This window comes from Plectropomus leopardus, chromosome 5 (genome assembly GCF_026936395.1).
Source record: "Plectropomus leopardus strain MGB_pleo_1.0 chromosome 5, ASM2693639v1, whole genome shotgun sequence".
In the NCBI taxonomy this organism is placed as follows: Eukaryota; Metazoa; Chordata; class Actinopteri; order Perciformes; family Serranidae; genus Plectropomus; species Plectropomus leopardus.
The window spans coordinates 11,003,457-11,015,579 of record NC_142180.1 but is presented as its reverse complement, the minus strand read 5'-3'; the positions used below and the strand labels follow the sequence as shown (position 1 = coordinate 11,015,579).

The 12,123-nt window shown below is 41.6% G+C and overlaps 2 protein-coding genes across 4 annotated transcripts; both read left to right on the top strand.

Annotated features, from left to right (window-relative positions):
- Positions 1 to 261: 261 nt before the first annotated feature.
- Positions 262 to 5,299, top strand: dohh (deoxyhypusine hydroxylase/monooxygenase). 2 transcript variants are annotated; one of them, XM_042484003.2, is made up of 6 exons: positions 262 to 408; positions 1,541 to 1,647; positions 1,802 to 1,969; positions 2,805 to 2,881; positions 3,283 to 3,538; positions 3,898 to 5,299. In XM_042484003.2, exons 2-6 carry the CDS (start codon positions 1,542 to 1,544, stop codon positions 4,206 to 4,208), a joined length of 918 nt encoding a protein of 305 aa, XP_042339937.2. In that variant the 5' UTR covers positions 262 to 408; position 1,541; the 3' UTR covers positions 4,209 to 5,299. The 2 variants fall into 2 exon arrangements, with proteins under 2 accessions (XP_042339937.2, XP_042339936.2); XM_042484002.2 differs by having other exon boundaries at positions 1,538 to 1,647.
- Positions 5,300 to 5,449: 150 nt separating this feature from the next.
- Positions 5,450 to 11,502, top strand: rsph4a (radial spoke head component 4A). Of its 2 annotated transcripts, XM_042484000.2 has the most exons (7): positions 5,450 to 6,608; positions 7,611 to 7,833; positions 8,864 to 9,133; positions 9,316 to 9,765; positions 9,855 to 9,999; positions 10,959 to 11,076; positions 11,183 to 11,502. In XM_042484000.2, the coding sequence occupies exons 1-7, from the start codon at positions 6,502 to 6,504 to the stop codon at positions 11,412 to 11,414; spliced, it is 1,545 nt and encodes a 514-aa protein (XP_042339934.2). In that variant the 5' UTR covers positions 5,450 to 6,501; the 3' UTR covers positions 11,415 to 11,502. The 2 variants fall into 2 exon arrangements, with proteins under 2 accessions (XP_042339934.2, XP_087933627.1); XM_088077501.1 differs by lacking the exon at positions 10,959 to 11,076 and having other exon boundaries at positions 11,128 to 11,325.
- Positions 11,503 to 12,123: the final 621 nt, after the last annotated feature.

The following is a 12,123-nucleotide window of genomic DNA, read 5'->3' as shown; positions in this document are numbered from 1 at the left end:
CGTTTTGGCTCTCGAACACCTGGGAGGAAGAAACGTTTATAACAGACTGGGGAATAGATGGGAAAGGCTAAAGGACGTTTTGCTATGTGAGAGGGGAGGTTGGTGATGCAAAACAGAGCAGGCACATCAAATATTTTTTTAAGCACTGGGGAGGGAGTCACAGGTGGTAGAGTGGGTCGGTAGTTTGATCCTCGGATCCTCCAGTCTGAGACATATAAGTGGGCGTTTTAGTTTGAATCCAGTAGGTGGCGGTAATGCGACAGTTTGGTTCCCCACCGCCATTAAAATTCAGAGAAGAAGAAGCAGAAGCGGAAGTCGCTGGACGCCGCATGCAGCTGCTGTGAGTTGTCAGTCCTGTGGTCCCAGGCTGGAGTTTTGTTGAATAACACCTGGCTGTAGACCCTGAAGGTGAGTACGTGTTTGCTCTCTTTGTGTGTTGGTGTTGGTGGACTCTGTATTGTGAGGAAAGTTTAGTTGCAGTTGTGTGAAGGTTTAACTCCAGAAGCTAACACTTAGCTTTAGCCGGGTCCGCCTCATATAACCGCAGCTGGTAACGTAACCAGCCTCTGTGAGCTCAGCCTGAAACGTGGCTGCTGGTCCTGATGTGTTAGCTAGAGCTGTGGGTTACTAATGACACTTACTGACGATATCTTTTGTGCAGTATTTCGTCGTCAATGTACAGTAAACATTGCAGCCAGACATGGCGCAGCTTGGGTTGGCTCCTCCATTGAGTGAAACCAGATTCACATGTGAAGACTTTTAGTTGGATTTTTACTAATTTAAGATAATATCGTAATAGCTTTGTCTGATATATTGCACAACAGCGAGATCAAATTAACTGATTTCGCCTTTGGTTAATTATTTTAGGGTTAGGAGTATATTATTTGTCATATCGTGATTATGTTGAAATGTGATGATCTTCTAGTTTATCTGATTTGATTGTCTATTTGTTCTAAGTTTATTTATGTTATGTGAATGTCTCACACACACTCTCACAACCTTCTCAGAATGCTGAAACTTCCAGTAAATACTCTCATTAAAGAGGTTTGGTATGTTGTAATTGTTGTGTAACTTCAAGGGTTAATCCTTCAAAATTTTCTCCAGTTATTTTCTTTTAGCTCATTTGACTTTGTCAAGCAGCTCAAATGACCCCTGTATACTGGTATATTACAGGTTTTAGTATTTTATATAGAACTTAAGGTACATGTACATTATTGACCTGATTAGGAGCAGAGTGAGATTTCTGAAACTGTCAAAAAATCCTTTGCAGCAGTCCAACACCAAATACAATTAATGTATTAAAATGTTAAGACGAGGAAAAGCGGCAAAATGTCGCAATTGAGAAGCATAAACAAGAGAATGTTTTTGGGGTTTTTTTCCTACAAGACTAATATAAGACTAATCTTTGCATCTTTGTTTTTAATCAGCATATCAGTTTGATATTAAAAAATGCCTTTTTATCAGAAGTACCAGCTATAATGAACTAGTTTGCAGATCAGAGAACTTGATGAATAAAGCTTTCTGTCTCCCTGTGTAGCAGTATGACCAGTGTGGAACACGTGGCAGCAGTCGGACAGGTTCTGACAGACCCGGGAGTGGACCTGACCCGGCGTTTTAGAGCTTTATTCACCCTGAGGAACTTGGGAGGTAACACATGTTCACAAAAATATACACACATCCACGAACATGTTGATTAAACAAAACAACAAACAGACTCTTCCAAAAGTTACAGCGTGTGCACATACAGCTGGTAAATATATTTTATTGTGTGAACTGATGTATGTCGTAACCTGTGTGTCAGGTGCTGAAGCTATCGAATGGATCAGTAAGGCCTTCGCCGATGAGTCAGCTCTGTTGAAGCATGAGCTGGCTTACTGCCTGGGACAGATGCAGGACAGACAGGCCATACCTACGCTGACTGCAGTACTCAAAGATACACAGCAGGAGCCGATGGTCAGACATGAAGCAGGTACACACGCATGCACACAGTACTCGCGGCTGAAGAGTGACCTCACTATACTAAACACACGTACATTTGTGCATGTAGTAAAAAAGTGCATGTTTATGCTTTGAGCACTTCTCCTGTCACATCACACACATGCTCTCATCCGCCTCCTTGTTATTTTGCATAAACTCTCATGTGCACACGCTTGTGAGGCTCAGACACCCCAAAGAACCAGTGGCAATGAAAGCCAACGGTTGCACCACCGCCTCACATCAATTGTCATTGCCCAAAAATTGCACTGGAACACATCAGAAAGACTGCGGTGAATGGCCAGTTAGCATGTACATTCTACACCTGAGTGAGAGGCTATAACTCCATATCAGAAGGCAGCAGAAGGTGGTCAGCGTGGGTCTCTTCTGCTGCCGGAATCTGCTGTACCTGTGAGACTGCTTTTATCGTCCCATCATCCTGCTACATGTTTGGTGAGATTTGAGGAATGTGTTTACGGCAAGTAAAAGAGCTAAAAAACAATCCCTACTTGATTGATATGGCTCATCTCTCCATCACACGTTACAGCTTATTACTGCTGGCTTTCAACCTCTTTGTGAGGGTTTAACACCATCAAAACCTTATTAGACTGTAATGTTTCTCAAATAAATACATATATTAAAATGTACATACTAAAAGCGCACTTGCATTTGATATTCATGAAACTTGTGTTGGTCTCATAGTATCTCATTATATAACATGCATTTATTCAGTGATACATGAAATACAAACACCTAAGCTTCATGAGAGCGGGAATCAACAGTGCTGTATCTGTCTCTGGTTCTCACTCTGACTGTCCTTCTGTCTGTAGGGGAGGCTCTGGGAGCAATTGGTGATCCTGCAGTTCTGGACTTACTAAAAGAGTATAGTCAGGATCCTGTCATAGAGGTAGGAACATGATACTCAGCCTGTTGGGCAGTGGTATCAGGCCAATAAATGCCCAGAGCACTGGATCAGTTTCTTATTTCAAGTGCATAAAGTAAATACAGTAAAAATACACATAGGAAGATAAGAATGCAAGCTGGTATTTTTTTTCCTGAAAGAATGTAATAATATTAATAACATACTACTTAATATTTAGGCCAGCTAAACTTGTGCTGCTTTAGTATTGTGTATACCATGGCATTATTGATGAGCTGTAGGTAAATTAAAAAAACAGAAATTGAGTTCCCTGAAACTGTTAAAGGCACACTTATGTAACCAGCAGCAGGTTTGTGAAAATAGTGGCGGTCCTTTATTAAAGAGACCAAAACCTGTTGTAACTGTTATGTCCCGCTGCCTTCCTGCAGGTCGCAGAGACGTGTCAGCTGGCTGTTCGTCGGTTGGAGTGGCTGCAGTCTGGGGGAGAGAAGCAGCTAGACGATGGAACTACAGATAAGAACCCATACTGCTCTGTAGACCCAGCCCCTCCGGCAGTGAGGAAGAGTGTGTCCGAGCTGCGCTCTTTACTTTTGGATGAGAGTCTGCCCCTTTTTGAACGCTACCGCGCCATGTTTGCCCTGCGTAATCTGGGCAATGAGGAGGCTGTGCTGGCACTGGGAGAAGGTAGGATTTAACACAGTGGGTGGATGACAGTGACAGTAAGCTTTCTGGATTTTTTTAATTTAAATTTCTATTTTATTTCTGGATTTTTTAAAAATGTGTCCCTTTGTACAATTCTGCATCCCCTCTCTAAATTCTGAGGTCTCTGCAGGTCTGTGAATGCAGTGCAGTCAAGGCTCTCCATGAGTTCTTTTTTCCTTGCTATTATTTTAAATTTTAGTTTTTTTTCAACTTTAACTACAACTCGTGGTCTGTGTAGTGTCATTAATAGCAGGTGCTCTATCAATGCACCTGTTTATATGCATACCAGTGTTTGGCATGTTTTACTGCATAAATCTCTCTCATGACATCTTTTTCTCCAGGCCTGCAGTGCTCCAGCGCTCTGTTCCGTCATGAGATCGGCTACGTCCTGGGTCAGATGCAGCACCCGGCAGCGGTCCCTGCCCTGCGCGCAGCTCTGGAGCGTTCCGGTGAGAGCCCCATGGTGCGACACGAAGCGGCAGAGGCTCTTGGGTCCATCGGCAAAGAGGAGTGTCTGGCAGTGCTGCAGAATTACCGTGAAGACAGAGAACGCGTCGTCAAGGAGAGCTGTGTGGTCGCTCTGGATATGCTGGAGTATGAAAACAGTGAGCAGTTCCAGTATGCAGACGGACTGGTCAGGCTGCAGGGTTAAAGGTCTACTCTTCCTCTGGGGGTGCTTTCACTCATATCTCTTTTTTTCAACACGTTTGCTACTTTTTGACAACTCAGTGCTACATCAATAAAACTATCGGATCCTCTGGGATGAAGCTTTAAAGCATAAAAGATATCCAGCACATAAAATCAAAAATGAAACTCTGAAAACCTACACAAAGCATAGAAGAGGCGGTGAGCTCTCAGCCTTGGGGTGTGTAGGTGTTTCTGTGTAGGTGGACAGGAAGGAGAAGAGTTCTCTGTGTTCTTTCTCCCTTCAACATAAGACTGCATATGTCTTCACTGCATCTTCACCTTGATCACATACTCTGGTCAGCTTTGGACTGAGGGTTGAAAGCCTGATGGATTGAAATGATGATGTTGAGGGCTTTTCTGCTGACAGCCTGTTACCTTGTTCTTTCTTATTACTTTTATTTGGTTTTAATCAGAGCCGTATGTGATCAAACAGCCTGATGGAATGGATATGAGACAGCGCTGTATGGACTTGTTTTAAGTGTATGGCATTGGTTCTGATCCAGGTCCCACTACATGATGTCAAGTCATTTTGTTATAGCTTCGCATAACCTGACCTACATCCACAGTACAGTTTAGCACCGTGCCACCACTGGAGATAGATCTGGCTGAAACCATCAAAATTGCGCACTAAAGAAAAGAAACACTCAGGGTTGTTTGTTTGTCTTAAAACCAATCGCAGTTGTCTTGGACATCGATGCCCTTGCAAAAAAGTGCCGGAAGATAGTGCAAGTGGAGTCGAAACCTTTCTGAAATAGGCGGCTAATGGCAGGCTTGTACGCACAGTCTACATCCTGTGAGACTAATTCTGTTATAGTGTAATAACTGACATGAGCCAAAGCTCCATTGGCTTTGTGTTGTGGAGTTACAATAAAGTATTGTAGGGAAAGTTAATTACAATCTTTCATCGGCTACAGAGATTAACAGTGCAAAACTGTAGCAGAACCACTATTTTTCATGCTCCTCTGATTGCTCAGTTAATAGATTGTTTCGTGGTTTCGATTTGTATCTTGCATTCAGGTGTGTCTTGTGTGTAAAATTAAAATGATGCCGTACACATTTTATCGTCAAACATTTATATCTCTTAAGTCCCAAAGCAAAAGTTCTCTGAGCAGTAAAGTGATATTGGATTTTTATGTGTTCATCTGCAAATTGATGCTTTTTTATTGGGGTATGTTGTTTTCATAGATATTTTTGTAATACCTCCGTGCTAGCAATAGCTTTAACTGAAAGCATTTGTTTTTGGGTTGTCCCTACATCTGTCCCATTTTTGTGTACACTCTATCTCAAGAATACCTCGTGGGAGTTTCTTCAAAATTTGTCACAAATGTCCACTTGGACTCAAGGATGAACGGAATAGATTTTGGTGCTCAAAGGTCCACATGACCTCAAAAAACATGTTTTACACCTGAAAGAATCGCACTACACATACAGGTAGTAATCTATTCTGATAGAAAGTCGTGCCTGACTACTGACTACTCAAAATTTAAACTGCATTTATACAAGTAGTATTCCATTATGATTTGTACCTGAAAGAATGATCCACTCCACATGTAATTACAATTATACATGTTGTAGTCCATTCTGATATATATTTATGCCTGACAGAATTACCCACTTTACATTTAACTACATCTGCACAGGTATTAGTCTATCTTGGATGCCCATCTTGAAGCATTGCTGGTTGTATAGTTTTAAGATGTGTATGAAGCATTCATGTTTTCACACACGTGGCTGCAAACTGCAAGTACAAGATGGCTTTGCGGAGACAAACAACTTCAAAGAGGTAATTCTTGTTTATCCTGAGTGACATGCTTTTATTTCACTTAAATTTACCAGACGTCAACAGCGAAAGAAATATGGGGCTCATTTCATGATCATTTTCATGTCGTGTTATTTACATGTCTGTTAAATGTGAAGAAGTAATGTGGTTAAAGTCATTCTTTCTGCGCAGTTGAGTGAGAACATACTTTATTATTATTTATAATTCATTAACAATTATAATATATATTCGACATATTCTTCTTTCCCCAAGGGTCTCGTGATGCTCTCGCGAGCCTAGCTACTGTTCTGTTACGGTAACCATAGCAACCGCTGAAGTTTAGGTCTCCTGCCATTGTTTCCTCGTAGCTCTACATAGTAAATGTTAGCTAACTGTAAGTTTAGAACGTGTTTGGCAGTTTTGTAGCCACTGTAAGTCTGTTTATCTTAAGCTGAAGGTCGGATAAAATACAGAATTAAAGTTAACGGTGTGAAGAGCGATGGACACAGCTGAGAGAAACCAAGAGGAAAGTCAGCAGAGACTGCAGACAGCCGCCTCGCTGAAGGCTTTCATGATGAAAAACAGCACGGAAAGCAACTTGAACCTGTAAGTAGCATGTGGATGGTAGTGTTATGTTGTTAGATCATGAATGTAGGGTCAAATTAGCTGTCTTGCTCGGTTGATGACCGCACATTTCTTGTCCTCAACTTTACCGTGGTCAAGCTAACCGCCGTTTCCGTTTTGTTGCGCGTCTGCTGAAGAAATCACTGTACTGGTGCTTGAAACGGTCAAAATTGATTTGCAAATAATCATAATAAATTCATTGGCTACATTTCATATAAGTCGTCTTAGCAAATGAAACGATATCATGTTACACCCAGTGTATGAAATGTGTCTTGCTTCATACTGTTTGTCACTAAAAATGACCCAGCAATATCCATTTGCTTCCTGGAAATTACACTTTTGACTTTTGAAGTGAGTTTTTCTAATGTTCAGAAAGACTGTACAGTTAAATTGCATGACATGTGCCATTAGCTCATCCTGAACAGGACTCCACTGAAATATTCAGCAAACATCTTACATGGAAAAGTTGTCACAAGAGTTCAAATATGAAGAAATCCTATGTGTGTTATAATGTCCTTTAAGTTGAATTTCCCTGTACAGAAATGTAAACGTTCAAATTGCATATTGTCATAATCAAGAAGATTTTCAGTGGAAATCCATATATAATCTGAAACTTTTCCAAATGCTGAAATACATGTCTTTTTCATCCTTTTTGGTTTCTCATAGTACTGGTACTGTAGCAGCACAGATATACACGTGACTGGGTTTAGTTAAGCAGTGGCTTACTTGGCCACAGTAAAAAATGTAAAGCAAATACTGCTGAGATAAATGATGTTTGACATCAGTTAGGGAAAACTTCAGTGAAAACTTTTACATGTGGAGTGTATGTGAAGTTTCCATGGCTGCAACCAGATTTGTACATTTTGCATGTATGTATGTGCTTATATGTGTGAATAATATTTCTGTGTCGATATTGTCTAAAATGACCAACTGATGGTCAAACTCTCAGGAAGCCTTCACTGATGTTGTTCTCAAATGTTCCAGCTATGACCACCTCACCGCGCTGCTGATAAAGGTAATGGATGAGCAACCACACAATGTGGTGGACGTGATTGAGGATATGAGCCGTGATGTGAAGCGGGGTTTATTCAAAGACAAGCAGAGCACCCTACGAGACCTTCCACAGACCACACCTGCTGAGCTGCTGGCTGAGCAGCAGCGCCTGCTCTTTTCTAGGCCAGAGGAGGCTGACCAGGAGGAGGAACTGGTATTGACAACACACTTTACACTGTACGTTTGTCATGGTAATCAAAAGAGGAAAGGACATATCTGCAATTTGGCATCACATTTAAATCAAAAGTGTAACTTTTTGGACATGAAATGAAGCAAGGCGACATATCACTGTTCTTTCAACAGCATTTTATTTAAACATAGCATAGAAACGGATATAAAAGTACTGACAGCTGTCCTGTCTGGTCATACTTATAATCTTGTTCACCTGTTGATCAGATCCTGATTTAGATCAAAGTTTACATTTTTTAGACTTTTAATTTTAATTTTAATTTTAATTTTAACAATTTATTTATGTGACTGCTTGTAAGAACAGAACATCACACAAAATGCTGCTACAGACTCATAAAAGACTCCTCTCATATGTAGCCACAGACCCCCAAACTACTTGTAGTTGTTTTGTGTCTTTTTGAAATATATTTCGCAAGTTAACTTTTACAGCAAATTACTACGGTTGCATGAAAACTGGGCATCTCTTGTCATAAGAGATGCATCATATGGTGCATAACATTCATAACTAAGTATTCCATTGTGTATAACGATAACCAAACTAAGAATTGTTGTATTTTGGTCACCTTAGAAGCAGCCATTTTTATATGCATACATAGCGTACCCTCTTCTGCTGTGTTGTTTCTACAGTAGCCCAGAACAGACACTGGCTCTAGAAGGGGCTATTTGCATTTTCGCATTGGCCACCATAGGTCTCCAAACAGTGTGGCAGACAGGCAGGAAAGGGGGAACTGTGCTGAGGATAAGTTTTCTTAAGGCAGAACAACTGAGCCTTTAAACATTTACATTGCTAAAAATGTACTATGCAGGATTTCTCTAAAAATTGGGTTAGGGTTAGGGTTGTGTGAGTGTGTAATAATCTGCCACACATGGAAAAGTAACAATGAAAATGTTGCCTAAATCGTCACCTGAATATAATTAATTAGTGTTAAATTGAAATAAATAAGTGTATGGAACTGAATTTGTAAAATCTAATGTCGTTTATTGGTCTTCATCAGATGGAAACACCTCTTCCTAATGTGAGTGAGATTGGCTTCTACCTGGAGCAGGCTGGAGTGGGTCTGGGCAGGGAGGAGATGCAGAGGGTCTTTCTTGCACTCAAGCAGCTTGTTGAGTCGCAGGGGCTGCTGCGCTGTCGCCTGTGGGGCAAGATTCTGGGAACAGAGAGCAGCTACATTGTTGCTGAAGCTGACTACAGAGAGGGGGAGGAAGGGGAGGAGGAGAGCATTGAGGAAGAAGAGAAAGAGGCAGAGACTCAAGAGAATGAGGTGAGGAAGTAGAAAGTACTCAATCAATGTACTTGATTATCTTAATTAGTTGTGGCACCGACCTTTATTTAAATATTGTTTTTCATGTTTTAACAGTATGTGTAGCCTCCCTGTGTCTTGATTATTCCTATTTTAGTACTTTGTTTTGAAAGGATATTCTGACAATGTCCCTTTGTTTTCAGATGGATCCACTTCCTCAGTCAACCTATAAACCCCTACCAGCAGTGCCGAAGGAGGCCCTGGGAAGTGGCGCTAACAAGTTTGTTTATTACGTGTGCAAAGAGCCTGGTCTTCCTTGGGTACGGCTCCCTTTAGTCACTCCTGCACAGATCACTGTTGCTCGCCAGATCCGTAAATTCTTTACTGGGAGGCTGGACGCCCCCATTGTCAGCTACCCGCCTTTCCCTGGGAACGAAGCCAACTACCTGAGAGCACAGATCGCCCGGATCTCCGCTGGCACACATGTCAGCCCCCAGGGCTTCTACCAGGCTGGGGAGGAGGAAGGTGATGAGGAAGACGAGTCACCCCGGGACAGCTACGAAGTGAATCCTGACTTTGAGGGCGTTCCAGTTGCTGAGATGGCTGACTCTTTGTCCACATGGGTGCATCATGTTCAGCACATCCTGCAGCAGGTACAAATCTGATCGAACAGGTGCATGGACTGTTTTATCAGCAGATGTATACTTGTGCTTATTAAATGTGTGATTATGGACTGCTTTAGGGCCGCTGTACTTGGGTGAACCTGGCTGCAAAACCAGGAGACGACTCTAATGAGGAAGGAGAGGCTGAGGAGAAGGAAGAGGAGCCCGATGAGCCTGAGCCGGAAGTTGGACCGCCTCTGCTCACCCCGCTCTCCCAAGATGCAGGTCCCCTCTTTATGCTCCTTTGCATCATTTCGCTCCAGTGCATGTTTTTTTTTAATGGCATTCCTGCATTGTGGAACCAAAAAAGGCGTGAGAGACATGACATGTAACAAAAGTGCATTGGCCTCTCATGTGACATACTGTATATCTTACTATGTGTTGGCAGTGCTTTATAAACAATAACAGTAGCATTAACGTGACAATAACAATCATTTATCGTCTGTGTTATATGGCAGCTGATCTCGTCCTCTGCTCAGGGGGTAAGGAGCTCCTGAATCTCATTGTTTTCCCAATTTGCGGACATTTACGACCGCTCTTCTTCTCTGAGTTGGCTGCTAAATGTTGCCCGCTGCTATTTAACCCTTTGGAACCTGAGCAAACCTTGATTTCTTGTAAAAACATGGGAGGGTGCTGAACAACAACAACAATTAAAAAAACAAATCAAGAAAATTACCTCAAAAGTAAATTTTTCCTTTTTCAAAATATAATTAACAGAATTATTGATATAGTTTGATGGACATTTTCCATGCATGTTTTGATCCTAACTAATACCAGAAAGTGCCTCCATTAAAGACAATGTGATACGGTTCCCTCTAGGGCAGCCTTAAAACTGAGAAAACATGATGCAGTGCCATATACTGCTGGTGCCCTTACCAATTTTTTTTTCATCCCTGCCCCTCAAACAGCCTAAATCCACCATTGCGTCTGTACCAGAAAAACTAAATGGAATTTAAGGCAGTGTAAGCACTTAAACAGTAAAACAACAATTTACATTATCATGTCTTTTTGTTTGAACACCAGTGTTAGAGAAAGCAGAATGATCATTACTATGCAAAGCCTGATAACCATATTCATCATGATGCATGATGAACATATGACTGCACTGTGCCTGCACTTCTGTATCAACTCTATGTCCTTGAAGGCAACTAGTTGTGAATCTTTTTAATATTCATGTCTCTCAGAAATGTTCAACACTCCTCCCTGGACCTCCAAGGTGTCCTCCGCTCTCACCTCTCAGCATGCAGTAGCTGTACTGCGCTCCAACCTCTGGCCAGGGGCATATGCATACGCTTGTGGAAAGTAAGCTAAAACATCATAATATTCTCTCTTTCTGTGTCTGATTTCCTATAGTATCATCAAGGCAATGCAGCAATTACAAACAACCACGTGCTGTCTCCTAATGTAGGAAGTTTGAGAACATATATGTTGGATGGGGTTTAAAGTACACAGGGGAAGGGTACAGCCCACCCGTCCCCCCGCTACCACAGAGAGAGTATCCCAGCGGACCAGAAATTACAGAGGCCCTGGACCCCTCTCTGGAGGAGGAGCAGGCGCTGAAAGAAGCTTTGGAGGAGCAGCAAGCTGCCCAGGAAGAGATGGAGAACTCAGACGAAGAGGAGGAGGAAGACGATGACTGAGAAAACAGTAACACGTTTTAAATTTTTTTTCTAGTATTCTGTATTTAAGTATTTATTTTTAATTCAATGGCCAAATAAAACATTTTACTCAGCACATGGCTGTTTTAAATTCTAGTTTATTCATTCATTGTCGTTTCTTTATGAAGCAAATCTACCTTGCACAAGATTTTTGTATGTGCAAGTACTCTGGAACTGATCCCAGCCGACAAAGGGCAATAGGTGTAGTGCATCCTGGACGGGTCTCCGGACAATCACAGGGCTAACACACAGACACAGACAATAATTAATGCTTTTTAGAATCAGCAATTAACATACATGTCTCGTGACTGTGGAAGGAAGCCACAGCCTCATAAAAACCTGTGCTGAAACAGAGAGAACCTGCAATCTCCATACAGGAGGACCCCGGCCAGCCAGTGTGTTCAAAGCCACACCCCTCTTACTGTATTGGTAGGGTTACCACCATGCTGCCCTGTTATTGAAGTAGAAGAAACCAAAATCATGAAATGATTATTTTTTTAAATCACCAAAATTGTACCCCTCCAACCCCCTCCCCCCAAATACTTAATAATATGAAGATGGTTTCCATGTCATCACAATGAAAACATTTGTAGGATTGAAATGTGCTCTAAGTGCTTTAAGAAAAGAAATGCAAAGCAGACAATGAAGACAAAATGAATTAAATGAGCCACCATAAGTAAATAATTAGATT